The 17,736-nt window shown below is 34.3% G+C and overlaps 1 protein-coding gene across 3 annotated transcripts in view; it reads left to right on the top strand.

Moving 5' to 3' along the window:
• The window catches only part of LOC122181653 (neurabin-1-like), a 42,173-nt gene that overhangs the window by 19,853 nt on the left and 4,584 nt on the right, over window positions 1–17,736 (top strand). For 2 of the 3 annotated variants that reach the window (XM_042874212.1, XM_042874211.1), the window contains exons 8-17: window positions 144–197; window positions 2,089–2,318; window positions 3,054–3,150; window positions 3,229–3,418; window positions 4,148–4,299; window positions 5,927–6,260; window positions 8,508–8,592; window positions 9,004–9,075; window positions 9,649–9,844; window positions 14,894–15,010. In XM_042874212.1, the coding sequence (XP_042730146.1) occupies window positions 144–197; window positions 2,089–2,318; window positions 3,054–3,150; window positions 3,229–3,418; window positions 4,148–4,299; window positions 5,927–6,260; window positions 8,508–8,592; window positions 9,004–9,075; window positions 9,649–9,844; window positions 14,894–15,010 (1,527 nt within the window). The remainder of the gene's footprint in view (window positions 1–143; window positions 198–2,088; window positions 2,319–3,053; window positions 3,151–3,228; window positions 3,419–4,147; window positions 4,300–5,926; window positions 6,261–8,507; window positions 8,593–9,003; window positions 9,076–9,648; window positions 9,845–14,893; window positions 15,011–17,736) is intronic. The other variant, XM_042874213.1, reaches the window with a different exon arrangement.

Here is a 17,736-nt window from a genome sequence, read left to right as displayed (position 1 = left end):
TCTTTTTTTTAAGTTCATGTTTACTTCTTCTGTAGTTGACAAATAAGCTGACTTAATATGAGGGAGATTAGACAAACATTAAAACTTGCATTTCAAGTATCATTTCCTGTGTGCTCCTGCAAGTTTGTATTTGTTTGTTTCAGCTGCAGTTAAAACATGCAGTAACAGTAGCTGAAGTGAATCAACTGAAGGAGAAGGTAAGTTTTCAAAGAATTGTGACTGAGTTGTTTTTTTGTTTGTTTTTTAATTACTGTTTCTAACAGCAAATTTTACCAGGAATAAGCTGAATGCGAGGGACAGCGATCTGTTTTAGGCCTCAGGCTGCGTTACTGTGTTAAGCAAGACAGGTATTTCTGAAGATCTATCCTCAAATAGGGGCTGGGAAAAGTGCCATTTTAAAATGAATGCTTCAGTATTACTGCTTACCATCAAACTGAATTTAGCTGGCACTCTGTGAAGCAAGATTGCAACCAAGTGAGAGAATATTTTCAATGCAGGGAACCTGTTTTTTGAGTATGGGCTTGGCGTTTGTAGATAGTGGTTAGTGCCTGACTTTCTGTTGCCAGAAAGTTGTTTCTGTTACCTTCTTTGCCATCTTAACCTCTCCCACATTTCAACCACCTTTGAGGAAAGAAATTTTTCTAGTAGGTTTTTTGTTGTTTTTTTTTTTTTTTCCAGTGAGGATTGGATAACTTCTGAGTTATCTGAGAAAAGGTTTCTTGTTCTTTTTGCCACTTTTTCCATTGATGCAGATCTGTGCATGGTCTTTTTCTAGAAATATTTGCTGTAGGTGAGCAGCTGCTTTTATTCCATTATCCTTCAGTGTTTTCTTGACAAGGAATGTGTGCTTTAGGATGAGTCACACTATGCCATTGGAGGAGGGTGGCAGGAGACATGGCAAAGATAAAGCTTCAGATTACAATAATTTGAATAACAATATCTACTGGAGTTTTTCCTGCACTTTGCAAAATTTTATAGCTCTAGGTGTGGAAAGTCACAGCATCTGAAACTTTGTGTTCTTATGATAGTTTTGATTTAACTTTCTGATGGTATTCCTGCTTGCAGTATTCCTGATGTTTAGCCCACTGGTTTGCTAAAAAACTGTTAAAAATGTTGGTATTAGTATAACTCTTTTGCCTCATTTTTAAAAAATTCAATAAATGTTTCATCCTTCCAACACCTCTGTTCCATCAGGAGGTGATCTTACCTAATTTCACAAGCAGCAGTTTCCCTAGTGCAAATAGTATCTCCAAGATAGATGGCCAGGCCCAGAGAACTTCACACTGATTAATATTCATTTCCATAACATGACTGCTGTTAAGCTGAAGGAGGCTTATTTCTTTCATTTGTTGAGGGATTGCTTAATTTTCTTGTTAGTTATCAATCCAGGGATATATAATACTTTGTTAAGATGACCTTGTCTTATTAAAGTGTCAGGGAAGATCTACTGTTCTCATTAGCTATATTAAACAAGCTGTTGGTAACAAAGTAGTAGCATGGAGAGCTGGTCTTTATACTATTTCAAATACACACAAGAACATTCACTGCCAAAAAGCATTTTGGAAGGGAAATTGTAAATCCCACCATTAAGAATGCCATAATGATTGCTACCAAGAGTAAGAAATCGGTGATGTTTAGTACTGAATGCTATAAAAAAGTAATTGGATAGCTAATTGTTTAAGGAGTTTGTTAGGTAAGATACCTCCTTCAATACCATTTATAGGTATGTAATCTAAGGCAAATCGAAAATTTAGCAGTAAGTAAATGCTGGATTGCAACTATTTCAAAATAGGTTGTCCAGGGATGGAGATGGCGAGTTATTTAACAAATAACAGTAAAGATTTTACTAATTTTAACTCTTTTAAAAGGAAGCAATACTAATGAAAAAGTAGTAAAAGACACCTGAGAGTTGAGTTCTAGAACTTACTTGGATTAGCAAGGTTTGGAGGAGTTGATATGATTTCTTTAAAAGTTCTGTGTCTTGTTTTGATGTTATTGATAAGTCGTTATTAACTGTTCTCTACTAAACATGTACTGTTTGTTTCATCTTTTAGTTTAGATTATTTTATTAATTCTCAATCTTTTCAGTTAGAAGTTGTTGAAGCAGAAAAAAGTGAATGGAAATTAAATAAAGCCCAACTTCAGCAAAACTTAGAGGAAAGCAAGGAGAAAATTAAAAAGTTGGAGACCTACTGGTTAGAAGCACAGAGTTTGTGCAAAACAGTAAATGAGCATCTTAAAGAAACTCAAGAACAATGTGATGCCCTTGAAAAGAAATACAACAAGGCCAAGAAACTGCTCAAGGATTACCAACAAAAGTAAGTAGGTCTCTCTTCCTTTCTCGCATATTTTGTACATCAGAGGAAAAACTAACAAAAGTATGTAAAGATGTGATTTGCTTAACACACTTTTTGTCATTTGGCAGAGGGCTATACATGCTCGCTTCTTCCATATCTTCAGTCAGCTTCTGAAAAGGTTTTTCAAAAGTTTTGCTGCTGCTTTTGAGTCTACCTTGCATGAAAAAGTAGCTTTTATTTATTCTATTTATTCTATTTATTTATTTATTCTATTTCCTTTTGGCAATCATTATTTCTTTTTAGTATAACCTATCATTGTGATTTCTTTAGGAGAAACCAAATAGAAAATTAAAATGTTATTTACTTCTCTGTAAGAAAATCTACCATAGCTTTTGGAAGGAAAATGCTGCATGTGTGTATATTTGTGAAAGTAAGATCCAATTATTAAAGTTCTGCATATATTTGATGTGCAACTTGATTGCCAGTTTTTAAGGTCAAGTGTTTTTCAGCCCAGAGTGAATTAGTGTCGTAAGTGACTTATTCTGTGATAAAGTAAATATTATATATGCAAATATATGCACCACTTTGTGACACTGTGAAATAAATGAATCTATGACACAGTACAGATTGATTTTTTTCAATGTACTTACTAACAGGAAGATTTTTAATAAATGCAACTGGGCATATTTATTTTCTGTATTTTTCTACATTTCTACATACTATTGTTTCATATGTATGTATGTTCCTTTTCACCAGGGAAATAGAGTTTCTGAAAAAAGAGGAGGATCATTTAAGGGTACTTGAAGAGAGAGACCAGAAATATGCAGAACAGCTGAAAGTGTATCAGGAAAAGGTAACACATTGTTAGATTTAAAAACAAACATCTGCGTTCTAGAGGATTTGTCTCACTTCTACACTTCAATTCTTACAGATTTCAGAGCTTGAAAACAAACTAATAGTTTATGAGAAGATGCCATATATGTTTGGAAGTGGGAGTTTATTGGAAGACAGTTGTCAAAATCCAAACCAGCATAATGAGCAGTCAAAGATGAGAGAAGAGAGTGAAAAAGAAACAGAATCAGTACAGGAAAGAGTAAATTCTTCAGAGATGTTGATTTCTGGTAGGTGTTAGATCTTTAATTTGCACTTAACAGAAGTTAGGGAGCATTAATATGTGTGGTGATTTCTTTATTAACAGAACCATAATCTTGTTGGATAAGAGGTCCTCCAACATTTTCAGAATTTCTTAAATGACTATGGAGAGAGGAGGGAAGATGAGTATATTTACTTTTCCTCATGTTATCTAGTAGTGAAATCAATAATATTAGCAAGGCTAAAATGTTGACATATTTCAGTTTAAGTCCAGTTCTGCTGGTTGTGGAAAGTTTTTATATAAGCCATAGTTCATGATTTAAGTTTTGTAGTGATTGTATTCCCAGAACTTTATCAAATATCAGACAGTGTTTCAGATGAGACGTATATTTTAACAAGATTTGGTTGGTGCTTATGTACTTTTTAAAGGGTCTTTATCTCAAAGGAAAGTATATTTGGGGCATAAATTCTCATCAGTTTGAGAATAAAATTAAGTATTTGAGACATAAATACAATTATTACAATCCTGACTGATTTTATTTGAAGAAAAAAATTGAAGAAATCTGGTTGAAATTCAAATTAGTCAGTTATTTTTAATCACAATGATAAAATATTACAACATTATAAAAATAGTGTTGTCATATATTAATAAATCAGGATTATTCCATCTGCTGATTAGCTTCTGAATATTTTTCTGAAGTGTAGGTTGGAGAACTTGCATGCTAATACTCTTTTAAAGAAGTACGTATTTGTTACAGATTTTGATGCTTTTGTTGGGGATACTCCCAGATTAGACACCAGTGCCCACAAAGCAAAAGCTCAGCTTGCTTTGAAAGTAAAACGCCAACCACCTTCTCGATCAAAGCTGAAAGAAACTCTTGGGGCTGGACAACAGACTGCAAATCTACAGGTACCGCTATGAGTAGAAAACTAGGCGTTCAAAAGCGTTCAAAAATTCAGTTTTACTTGTATTCTCAATTTGAAGCAACGTCGAAGCTTCATTCAGACTGTGCCAAAGCATGAGATTTTTATGCTGTGTGTCAAGTGGAAAGGCCTTATTCAGGTTCACATATGTGATCTGTGGCAAGTTTGTTGTAGCATAGTTAATTTGAAGTTAGCAAAGAGGTATTCAAGTTTACTATATGCCATTTTTACTGAAAAATTCTGACATAGTACCAGAGTGATATGTTGTGGAACATGCTTATCTATGCTGCAATCCCTTCATCTGAAACAAGTTATCAATAATTAGAAATATTCTTCAAAAACTAAACTTTTTCTGAAATATTTTATTCTATATGTAATCACTTATGTCTGTAACAAAATGTAGCAGTAAAATGTTCTAATGCAATTCGTGGCCCTATCTAACTTCTGTCCTTCTGTCTGGTATTAAATTCCTAGTGGTGCATCTAACAATACCTAACTCTGTTTCCGTTTCTACTTGTACAATGGCTACCTATTCTTAGCATGGTTTTTCATTCATAATAATTGTATGAATCTGGGACTTCTCTTAGTAGCTTCCCTTGGTGGTGTGCCCTTTTTGTGTGTCCCCTTCACTTTCAGCCTTCTCTTTTTTCAGACGTCTTGGTTGAACTTAAACTTGGGAACTTTGGTTTTGCAATTTCATGAACTCTTTATTTGATTTTATTGACTTTGTGTTTTCACAAAAATATGTAGCAGCATTCTCATTCTATTTGAGAAAGCTAGAAGTTAGAAGTTATAGATTTTGTTCAAGGATGTAATTTGGTGTTATGAAATAGCAGTGTAATACTGATAGCTCTTAAGGTCTCTATCTGTATTTTTATTTCTACTCATTCATCTGCTAGCAGTACAGAAAACCAGTAAAGTTTGCCCGTAGTGTGATTCTGTTCTAATTTTCTTTGATGTAAGATAATCATATGGTCTGTATTTATGTTCTCCCTGAAGATGGCCCTTTTCCATGACAAGCCTGTCATCTTGGCTAGTATCGTGATTAAGTACTTATCCACACATTGATGTCATTACCAGTGAAATTCTAATTGAAGTAGATTCTGGGCATCAACTGTCTCCTTTAATGGAGCAAGTGAAAGAGAAGAGGGGGAAAAAAAACATAAACAATTTTGTTCATGAACTTACAGAATCTTGCAGAGATTTTAACGTGAGAATAAGCTCATGAGTGCAGGATGTAAGGGGGAAAACAGTTGTAGATAAAAAGGTACACAACTGGTATATGAGAGTACCTGTCGCAGAGGGAGAATTACTTGGTTTGAAAGGGTTTTAAAACTGATTTGGAATATGCAATAAGTAATAGAATCTTTCTAAATTATCTAGATAAAGATGATTTGAATGTGCAAAAGCTTATGGGAGCCTATAAAACCAGCTTTCTGTCATTTAGATGATATCTGCAACTCATCAAGCTAAAATTGTAACTAATTTCTGAACTGAGCAAGTTTGTGCATAACATAGGATATCCTTAAATCATGGCAAAAGGTTAAATGAAAAAGTAAAAAATCAACTGATTCTATATCACGTTTATAAAGTGACTTTTGAATTTCTTGAAGGATGAGGATTCAGAAGATGTTGTTCTCAGCAGAGAAGTTTCTACTCTATGTCTAACGAAGATCTCAGAAATAAGTGAAAAATTAACTCTGCCTCATTTGGATGACGTAGAGCGAAAGAGTGAAAAGCCTGAAAAAACACTAAGTACCGAAAGTCCTTTAGAGTCAAGTCCTTCTGCTTCCACACACTCTTCTCCAGTACACAAACCAAACAGTGAAAACAGCACAACCACCACTCATTCACCTACTCCTGAAGAGATGGCTCCAAATTCTCCTCAAGGGTATACCAAGAATGTTAAGCAAAGAGAAGTAAAAGGGAAAGGAAAAGAGGCCAAGGGTAAGACCTAAGACTTTATTATTATTTTAATACTTTGGAATCGCTATCGTTTTAGATATAAATTATTATTGAGCAATAAACTACTTAGTAAGAAAAGAAACTGACTACTAATTACTTGTTCTAAACCCATTTCTTAACTCTTCAGGAAAGTCTAAAGTTAGCAAGAATGTATGCAAGACCATTTTATTCTGTTTTATTTGAGTTTCCATTAGATGTACTGAAGTGAACATAGTTCTTTAAATGGATCAAAAGAGGAGGAAGTACTAACGACAGTCATTATACTGGAGAGATTGCCATTCTTAGTACTCAGAACCTGATGATTAGTCAGAACAAAACAAATAAAAAACACAGCAATTTGCAAGCTTTTAAGCACTTAAAGGAAGTTAAAACCGAACATTTGTCCACATAAAGTCATGTTTAAGCCCTCCAGTGTGGACATCAAGATAGTAACTTTCTCTTGTCAGCTCTACCTGAGATGAATTTGTTCACTGTTGCTGCATTTAATATATAGCCAGTCAGTTCCTCTTCCTTGAGAAGAGTGTCTGTTGATTACAAACAGCAGCTTTGGAAGCAGAGCCAATTCTTGGCCTTTGCCAAGATGCTACTGAAGTAATATAGTATGTATTTAAAAAGTTGCTTTTGAGAATACTCAATAGAGCTGCCAAATCACTTGTATATCCATTAAATATGCTGGGATCGGGCTCCCTTAAATGTCTTAAAAATTTAAAACTCATAAGATGTTTTGAGATCTGAATGGATGTCAGCCAGAATTTTCAAGGCATTCTGTTAAGGATTAGAATTTATTTTTTAGTCTGTTTTCATGTACATATTTATCAGAGTAGTATCAAACAGTATTATCAGTGTAGTATTTTTTGTATAAATAGAATGTAAGAAATATTTAAATGTTTAAATTTCCTGCAAATATTAAGCAGATATTAATAAACTCTCCCAGTTTAAATAAATGTCTCTTTTTTCATGGGAGCACTGCATTGCTTTTGCTACTTACGTTATTTATCTAGGCCTTAATCTTAGAATACTTACTTTAAGCTTCTGTTCTTAAAAGATCTTGACTAATCAAGGATCTTGACTAATATTTGTGGTGTTTTCAGTTTATTGCTACATGAAATTTTCAAATATTAGGATTGCTCAAACCAAATTCCAAATTTGAACAATGTGTAAACATAAATTTTTATGTATTCGGTTACAAGAAAAAGGTCTAATCTTCATGTAGGATGAGCAATAGTGATTGCATAGCATATGCCTTTGATATTAAATGAACAAAAGAATGCATTTAACAAAGATTGTAAGCAAAAGTTCCTTTCTAAGCATGTTTTGATATGCAAAAAGATGGACAACTTCACATTTTTAAAATCCCATCTAAAAGGCATTTACAGAGTAAATGCTGTTTCAATTAAGCAGTTGATAACAACTCAAACTACAAACCTAAAAAGTCTAAATACTTGCCTTGACATAAGATAGAGGAGAGCTATGTCACAGACTATGTATAGTCACTAAAGGTCCTAAAATATTTCTGTGGAACACTGGCACCATAAGCAGCATAATGTATGTTTGACTGATTTGCAGTTCTCAGCAAAATTGTAACATTGGCCTTTTTTCCAGATGTGATGCAGATGTTTAAACAACATATAGATCTTGAACATTATGGGGATTGCAGCATTGTTCATCTGTCTTGTTTCTACTAGGAACAGATTAAAGGGACTATGATCACTGTACTCACTGCTAATCATTGTTTGATAGAAACATTTGGCTGTTAACAAAAGCCAAATAACAAATTTAAGCTTCTTGATGCATCTTTTAGAATCATTGGATTGTAACTGCTGTCTTTACTGTACAGCTCAGACAAAACCTTTCTTTTAATATTCTGAACAAGATACGTCTTATTTCATATCTCTATGATATAATTTTTGTTAGAAATTGTCTCTGTCCTAGCTAATGCTTAAAAATCTTAGTAATGCTTCTTTCCATGTTTTGGCTAGTGTGCTGGTCAGACGTGCTTTCTGTAGCTAGCAGCAGGCATACATTAGCCCAAGTTCCAAATAGCTAGCCTGGACTAGCTGCTGACCCAGAATGAGCGAGAGAACTGTAGAAGATAACTAAATGTTGTAAATACTGTTACTCAGGTTTTAGGATCTTATTTATTTAGAAGCATTTTTCATCATGAATACTTGAAACTTGCAAGTATTTTTAGAACAATGTTTTTATTTTTCACTCCTCTACGGAAAACAGAAGAGAAAAAAAATGAAGACAAAACAGTAGAAACAAATGAAGGAACATCATCAGGGAAGTCCAAAAGGCGATTTCCAGATTTTGGGTAAGATTGATTTGTGTTAGTTTGGAGGTCAATTGCTTTCAGTATTGCTTTTGGGTAGCATCATATTCTCTGAGAAGAAAATGTTGAGAAAATCTTGTAGTACTGGTTCATGCACGTTTATATAGCAGTAAAATTATGTTCTTTCTTATTGTTGAGTCACTGAATATTAAGTTTCTTTGGGTATTTTCTGTATTTATCTTGGTTGTATGTGATTTTTTGAAAGGAATTTTCAGAATTTGGTCACGGTTCTTAAATATAAATGACAATACTTAATTGCATGCATAATCTACAAAATCATGCTCTGTGTAACAATACAAATGTGGCTTTTTATATAACTGTTGAAACTGACTGAAAAAAGTTTTGCACTGTGTAAATGTAAACGCTACATGAAAATTGTGTTTCTCACATCAGTGGATTACGGAAATCTGGGGGCAAGGGCAAGAAACAAGAGAAAGAAAGTGTAAGAGGCTCTCTGGATAGCAGGTATTTGTTCTTTTTGTTTCAGTAATATGCGCTGAATTTTAACTAAGAATTTCTTTAAAATCATCATTAATGGTTGACCTTAAAATATATTCAAATAGAGCAGTGGCACAATTCTGTAAAGATTATTATAGGAATATGGAGATGAGCTTCTGATCTCACTACGTAAGAAAAAGTGGAACTAAAAGTTTTAAAATATTTAAAGTAAAAAGGGTAGCATAGAGGAAACAGTAAATCAAGGTTACATTGTAAAGTGGCTCATAAAACTAGCATGTTACACCCTTAAATACTTACTATCTTAAATACTAAAACTGTATTTTACTTATGAATGAAAAGAATGTTGTGTGAATTATCAAATATTTGAAACTGTTCAGTTATTTTTGTGAAATATTGAAAAAGATCTTAACCAATAACCCAAATTATTTTGCATGGATATTCAAAGGCATGTCTCAGTTTTCATTCTTAATAACAACTGTGCTGTGAAACAGGTGCAAGTGAGTGGTGAGTATTTTTGTTCGCTTCTTTCATGTGGGTTTGCATTTTTGCTTTATTTAAAAACAACTCAACTTATTTCAGAGGTTCTCGAGAACTGTTGGATGATTCTGGCAACAATCTGTCTGCGTCAGACTCGGATTCTCCTGTTCCCACTTGCATGCCTTTCTCGTGGTTTGGAGACAGTCACAAAGAGCCTCAGGTTTCTAGTAGTAGTCTGCACTTTACTCAGAGTGGACAGGACAGTTGTGAACATGGTCAAGACAAGAACAGAAGCAAGGTAAAGATGACTAATTTGTGCTTTGAATATTTAAGTGTTGCATCTTGACAAAGTAAAATGTGTAGTGCTTAGTATGTGGAATCTTGACGGCAGACCTGGATGATATCACCTCTTGTAAACTTGGCTGCAGAAGCTTGAGTCTGTACAAGTATTCCATTTAAGAGAAGTATTTAAAGCTGAGAGAAACATCTATAGAACTCTCTTCCAGAAAATCGCTTCTGAGTAACTGTAATATTCAATAGTTAAAGCAGTTTAACCAAACTTTAACAGTAAGATTACGTGGTTCAGTCTATAACCATAAAAATCCCATCTTTGCTGTTTAAATTATGTGGAAGAAATGGGTGTGAGAAGTAAAAAAGTTTAGTGAAACCTTCAGTAATGTCCCAATTTTGTAGCTTTGTGTACGCATTGGCAGTAGTGGGATTAAAATTACATGAAAGAAATGCCCACAAACAATATGTGTGCTTCTAAATGTTTCATTAAAACTTTTTTCAGTGTAAGACTGTTAGTGATATTCTTAACAAGTCTCCTTTATTCTTATTTCCTTTGGATTTTCAGATTCAAAATTGTAGTATTTTAAGTAACCTCACAAACTAAGTTTGTTCTTAAGTTTCACACTTCTTCACTCTGTTTTTCTAAAAAATTATTTCACTTTCTTCTCTTCCTAATGTTATTAGAGAGAAAAACATGCTGGGCTGTACTTTGTGGAGTTTGCTGATGTTTTGCGTAACTGTCAGATAACAAGTTGGCTTTCCATGTCTGCAGATATAAAGTGCACTAAAATCCTGTCATGAAGCAGCTTTTAAACTACTGTCTGATTTCTTAGTGTGAATTTACAGTGGCTGTCATATGATTAAGCTGTGCACATACACGGTACATAAGTTTGCAAAAAATACAGACAGTGGGTTTAGAACCGCGCATTACTATAAAAGCGTAATAAGAGTAGGAACCCTTTAATTCCTTAAGTAGAGCTGTCCTTCACAGAATACTGTTCAGTGTGTGCATGTGACTTGTGTATTTATACTTTCTTGTGTTATTTGCTTCTGTTGAAGCTAAGGCATTTTCATAAATAAGCCAAAGATATCAGAATTGCAAGAACCATGTTGAAGCGAATATCTTAATAGGCTGAAGCAAAGTTATCAAGATACTTTCTGTGTAGATAAACATTCAGTGGCTTAGCTTTCAAAGAGTCACAGTCTCAGAAGAACCCATTCTTCACCTCTTAATTCCTCCTTTCTGCTTGATACAAGCAACTATTCAGAGCATAGTAAAAATCCCCCTGCTGCATTTCTACTATAAGCTCTCAAAATGTGCTTAAGCACCCTTTAATGTGTTTCTGTATGTACTTTACTTAACAATCAAAAATGCATAGATCTTACCAAATTAAGTCCTCTCTCTTCCCTTTCACAGTCCTCTGAATTAATACCTTTTCTTTCTCATGTGTTTGCTTTTCCAGACTTTTTATCACTTTAACCTTCCGGCTAGTTTCTTGCCTACTGTTTTATTTTTAGCTTTTGTCTTTTGCTCCAGTATGTAATAGCTGCTCTGCTCTTTTCCTTAGTGCCAGTTGCAAATCAGCAGCTGGAGTCATATAGTAGTCTTTAGCTGTATGTCTGCTTTGTAAAACAGAAAGCTGACCACGTCAAAGAACAGATTATCATCCATTAATTGATCCTAAAATCGTGTACAGCCTCTCCAAAGTCAAGCTGTTTTCACTTTGCAACCTTTTGGTTTGTTTGTGTTTTTTTTCCTTAAAGCTTTTAATGTAACAGTAAACGCTGCTTGGAAAGATTTATCTTCGTAGTTTCTAACCTGCCTCTTAAGTTTGTGCTATAAGTAAGAAATCTTTAGTTGGTGGTGAAAAGACTCGAAAACTGAGAAGGAAATGTGTCTGACCACTCAGCAGTGAGTTTTCTTACTAAAACAATGTAGTGGTAGGGACAAAATTACCTTAGTAGAATTTAAGGAAAGAATATTCTTTTTCATGGTGGTAGTATTTTCTGCTCTTATGCCTGTGGTATCACATATAAGCAGATGAAAGCACTTTTAATGAGGAGGTAGAAGTAGAAACTCTTGTCATGTAAGACTCTAAAGCCATTGAGTCTTTGGCATTGTCTCATTTGTGTATTTGTGTTTTAAGATTGATGGTGTAAGGACTGCAGTTATACTTTAACTGTTTCCTGTTTCTGTGAAATTTTCTTCTTGGAATTACTGCTTCTTGGAAAATCTTGTTTTCTTAAAATAATACTAAACTTAGCCTTCAAAGCTTTGAGTCAAATTCTTGTTACCTATGAAAAGTAGGAACACAGGAAACAAAAATCCTGTGATCTGTTTGCAGACAGTTTAGCTTCTGAAAACTTCTAAATTCGTTCTTGAAGAAATCCCTTCACGTAATCTGCCCATTGATTTCAGCCTGTTCTCTAAAACACTACAAACATGTATGTAATGTTTGCATTCTTCACTCTTTCAGATTATCTTCTGTAAACTTGTATGCAGTGTTTTATTTTTGTTGCAATGAAGAATGCTGTGGAGTAAATTATTTATATATCTCTGTACCTTAAACCTTGATAAGTGTACATATAAAATCTCTTCTATCCAAGCTCTCTTCAGGAATGAAAAGTCTTTGCAACTGGCTCTAAGTCTTTAAGAGGAAATCAAGGCCCAAGCTGGGGCAGGAAAAAGAGAAGAGAGAATGCTTTACAACTGGTGCTGATACACTGAAATACTTTTATTTTGGTTATGTTTTCTTCTTTTTTTTTCTTTTTTTTTTCCCCTCATCTCATTAAACGTTGAGGCTCGATTGTTATCCTGTCCTCTTCAATTTTTATTTTTTTTTTCCATAGTACAACTTTGTTTCTGAATTGTTCACAATTTCTCTGCAAGGAATAAAAAAGAGAGGTTAAAATATGAGCTCCTCAATACACTTCTCTATGAGTTGAAAGTAGCTGAGATTAGATTGATGGACAAAAGATAATCTTGTTTCTGGTAATAATTTTTGCATGTAAAAGACTGAAGAAGCTCCTAACGTTGAGTGCAATTAGATTTTAATTATATAATTAGATTTAAATCACCTCAACTAACTAATATAATTAGTTATTATAATAATCTGTATGGCAGGTTAAACATCTTACAAATCATGTAGAATGTCACACTGTGATGGAATAGCAGAAAGAGTCAAATTGTGGTTTGTTTTGTTTGTGGTCGTTGTTTGTCTCTGTGAAGAGTGGAAGTGTATATCAATACTTTTGGGAAAATATTGAATTATCACCCCCAAAACTAAGATAGAATAATCTGGAAAATTCAGAGTTCAGGTTAAACTGAAATGGGAACACAAATATGAAGGTGCTCAATAAAGAAAACTTCGAACAAATTATTTTATAGAAGCATAAATTATGTTTGAAAAATATATTTAAAATCAAATTAATATGGGCTTTCGGATTACTTACACATATATATGGTATGGCATCCTTACAAAGTTTAGATAGTTGAGTAGAGACTTCAGAAATAAAGGTAAATAATTGCTTATGGTTTGTAAGCAGTTTGTAGGCAGATTTTTAAAAGGTAGAAATATGAGACATGCTTCCAACAAATTTATTTTTCACTCATTAAAGGAAAAATAAGGTAGAAATTAGGATCTGGGTTAGAGATTGATTTAGTCAAATTAGAAAATATCCTGCAAAACACATTTGTTTTCTTTAGAAGGATTTTCTTACCAAGGTAATGTGAAGTCTTCAGGTGTAGCGTCTGGCTTTTTCATAGCTTTCAGCCAGAGTCCCAGACTGGCCAGGTGACCTGGGGCCATTTAACAGCTAGTGGCTGATGACTCAGTTTGAACCCAGATTCTGCTGCTATTGCCAAGACAGGGAGATCCAGATTTTCAAAGGAGACCAAGAGTAATCACTGAATGTAAACAGTAAATACTATGATTTTACATTCTTTCAATGCAATACTTCTTAAATTAGTTATATTTCTAACTTAATTACATGCAATGTAATATTCTTTAAATTGGAATTTTATTCCCTTATAAAAATATGATATTTGTTAAAATTTTATTTCAGAAGAATTTGCTCTTTTGAAAGTAATTTTTTCAGATTGCTGAACTGCATAATTATGGTTACAGAGTTGAACCATTTTTTTGTAAACGCATCTTAGTGATTGGAGTTTAATGATGTTTTTATAACTTCTAGTATTTTAACTACGAAGAAGATTTAACGTAGCTTGTGATACAGTGTATTACTTAAGAAAAAAAAGCTTCTAAAGATATTTCATACCTCTATAGTATGTTTGCATATCAAGGTGAGTTTCAAATGACATGATTCTGTGTCTCAAATGTAGCCACCCCAAAACTGAAGCTGTTATAAACAGCAACACAGAACAAGGGAGTCCTATAGATTCTGTCCTTAGGCAAGCTTTGCATTCTGTATCCATGAACTAATTTAAACCTTGATCTGTAAACTGCTGAAAGCTCATTGCTACTCCTCTTCTCATTGCTCATTGGGCCAGCACAGCCAGTTTGTTCCACTGCCTATGACAGTAGTTTGGATGTGGGCAAATACAAAATGTAAGTAAGTCTTCATGACCATAAACAATTAGAACTTCAATTTTTATCTCATTGATAGAATAACATCTTCTTAAGCACATCTGTAGTGCTTTCACGTGAATACAAACCCACCACGAGCAGTTCCACTACCTGAATCTTAGATTGCTTCTCCCCAAGAGTGTTGTGCCCACTGACAGAGTAATTGTGTGTATTTGCTTATATACTTCTACATAACTTCAGGTTATGACTGATTCTCCACACAAGGTTCTCTTATCAGGGATATTGCTTGTGTTTTGTTGTGGTGGTTTTGAATTCAGAAGTTAAACAAAAAATGATCTGAAGCATATTCTAGTGAATACTTTTCACGTGTGATCTAAAAATAATAGTCACAGTATTTTATTTTATTTTATTTTATTTTTTTTACAAAAATCAAAATTACTAGAATATCATCTTATGATCTGCTATTTCAAGGAGTGAGTTAATAAAACATTATTTCCACTTGTTTGCAGAGTAGAATTGTCATAGATGGTACATACCATAGCAAGCCAAGTTGTGAACTTTCAGGGTTAGTGACAGAACCAAATCTGTCAGGTCGTTCACACACTTTAACCTTCTCTTCAAATGAGGTGAGTTTCAAAGTGTGTATCTGTGTCTTGTTGATGTTGTTCATACTACAGCATGTTTAATGGAATCCCCCTTTTTTTTTTTTTTTTTTTTTTTTACATGAAACTGGATGACTCTTTCCATATTTTAATGTTGAAGAATGCTGTAAAAAAAATCCTAAACCATTATTGAACATGTACTTGAAGGCCCCATATTGGCTTTTGTGTTTTGATCCCCATTGTATCGCAAAAACTGGAATGAGCCCTGTATGATCAAGTTACAGTTTTTAATTTATAACAAGACATTTTTGTTCCACTAATTTGAAGTAACTTTCTGGATGAATGAAAACTACAACATTTTTGACTGTACCCTCACCTCAGTGCAGGTTTGTGGAGACCTCTTTTGTGCAGATGAAACCTGAAATCTACTCTTTGATAACAATTTTCATTTATTGTCTCATTCGGTGTTTGACTGATGGACATCTTTATCAATTAAATGCTTTATAGACTAGGAGTTGTTAAATCTGAATGCAGCCAGAAATGAGCTAGAGGTCTAGCCAAACCGATAGTGACTATGTCTGAAAGAAAAAAATAGCGATTAATAAATGAGTTTGCTACTAGCTATATTAAAGTAGGCTTTGGTGAAAATAATCTGGTAATGTATAGAAGTCAAAACAGTCTTAAAACAATGCTATAAATATGCAGCACTACATTCTGCTCTACAAATCCTGAAATTGTTAAAGGACTAGAGATGGAAACACCTCTTTGAAGTGGAGAAGAGAACAGCACGGAAGAATCAGCCTTTTCTGGGCAGACTCTCTCATACAGTTCGGGAAAGTGACCTGGTGGTGACAGGTCAGCAGTCAGCTAGGCAGAGCAATGGCACCTCAATTTTGTTGTCCAGCGAACTAGTGGTAACCTTTCTTATTCTTTCACAGATTTTAACTTCTTAAATTGTCTGATGGCATTCATTTTTCCTCAGGTTGTATTTTTTGTCTTGAACGCCTTCAGGGTGTCCATCCATACTTGCCTACTGAATCACTAACGTTTTTATGCAGGAGAGCACATTGTTCTTTCATGCTTCCACTCTTCATAAGTAGGTCTAGTTCTGCTTTCTGAATTTGAAGTTATTCATGTGTGGTGGCAGCTGCAGCAGTGACTGTTTTGGAAACTCACTGATGTACAAGTAGCTTGGGACAGTACTACCTTTGGAAGGTGAACAGTTTTAGGGGGGAGAGTGTTAGTTAACAACCGATAAGCATTACTCAAAAATCAATCTTCTGATTCTTGTTCTGCCACACTTCTCTTATTCCTATTTATACACCTAGAAAAGTTACAATTGTGCTTTTGTGCAGTAGGGAGAAGTTTTATTTATACTGTATAAGTTTTCCTTTTCTCCCTCACTTATCTGAGGAGATGATTACGTGTTTTAATGAAGAATGCCTTTTTGCTACGATTTTTTAAATGATGTTAGCTTGTGTCCTTACTAATATGAAATACAGGGTTTGCTAGTATGTTGGAAGTATGGTTGGAATTATTAGCACCATCTGGAGGACTTCTGTGGTGCAGGCTGCTAGCTGATGCAATCCATGCTGCATGGAGGAGCTGGTGCCGAGAGCTGTTTGGCATTCTGTAGGGGACTGCATTCAGCTGGAGAAAGGAATGAATCTGCAGTACTCTGAAAGTACATTACTGAAGCTGAATGGCTAGCATAGTTCTAGTGAAATTAATGAGTTCCAACTGGAATAAAATAGTAAATATAACGTGTATAATTTTTAGCCTCTGTAGAAAAAAGCTTTGGCAGTATATTTTTTTGGTTCTTTCTTACTGCTGATAGACCACACAATACTGAGGTAAAAGTCAAGCATGAAGTGTAAAAAATTTTCTATTTGTTGTATGTTATTCATAAATACTCACTAGTATAAGACAAAAGAAGTTACCAATATATATTTTGTACTACAGCTATAGGTTGAGGAGTACTATTATCTAAAATGATTTAAAAAATAAATGGGCATTTTCAAATTCCTGTTGTAATTTCTATCTTCATTTTCTGTGCTAAGCACCCCAATCTTGGTAGCCTGCACAGAAAATACTGTTCTCCAGTTCTCTTGATAGAAGTGCTGCACAGAGCACTTCAAGCAAAGCCTTCTCCAAAGCCTTTTTATTTTGTAAAAATTACTGTTCTTCTGAACATCAGGAGGGCCAATATATCCGTATTTGTTATGTTTGTATTAGCATTTTAATTAGGAGTTCCACTTTGAAGCAAATTTCTGGATTGTCCTATTTGTCTTCACCTTGGAAATCGGCACACACTTTGAGTGTTCCCAGTGTGCTCCAGCTTCTAGTGGCCACTGAGTCTGTGTGATCAGACTCGAGCTAATCTGAGGTTAAAAAAGAAAAAAATCCTTTGAAATGCTTGTACTATAGAAATTAGGACCTCTGCTAAACTGTTGTGCTCTATAAGTGTGTTCCCGTGCATCTGCACTAGCTCCTAATGTAACCCCTCTCCTTTGTTTCATAGGCCAGACAAAGCAAAAGCATTTCTAATTGCATGAAGTCCTCTGAAGTTTTCAGTTGTGCTTGTACATCCATTATGCCATTTTGGTCTCTCAAGTCCAGTTTTGACTGTATGTCAGACCATGTGATGGGCCTAAGGCTCGCCATCTTTCATGTGATTGCTGGAATTGTTTAGGTTCATGCAGTTAGCTCTGCAAGGGTGCTTCCAGTTTTGAAGGTGTAGTTAGCCGCTC

The sequence above is a fragment of the Lagopus leucura genome, unplaced genomic scaffold, assembly GCF_019238085.1.
Source record: "Lagopus leucura isolate 7727_CA_CO unplaced genomic scaffold, USGS_WTPT01 Super-Scaffold_100012, whole genome shotgun sequence".
Lineage (NCBI taxonomy): Eukaryota > Metazoa > Chordata > Aves > Galliformes > Phasianidae > Lagopus > Lagopus leucura.
Note: the sequence above shows the minus strand (reverse complement) of the source record. Positions and strands in the feature narration are given on the sequence as shown.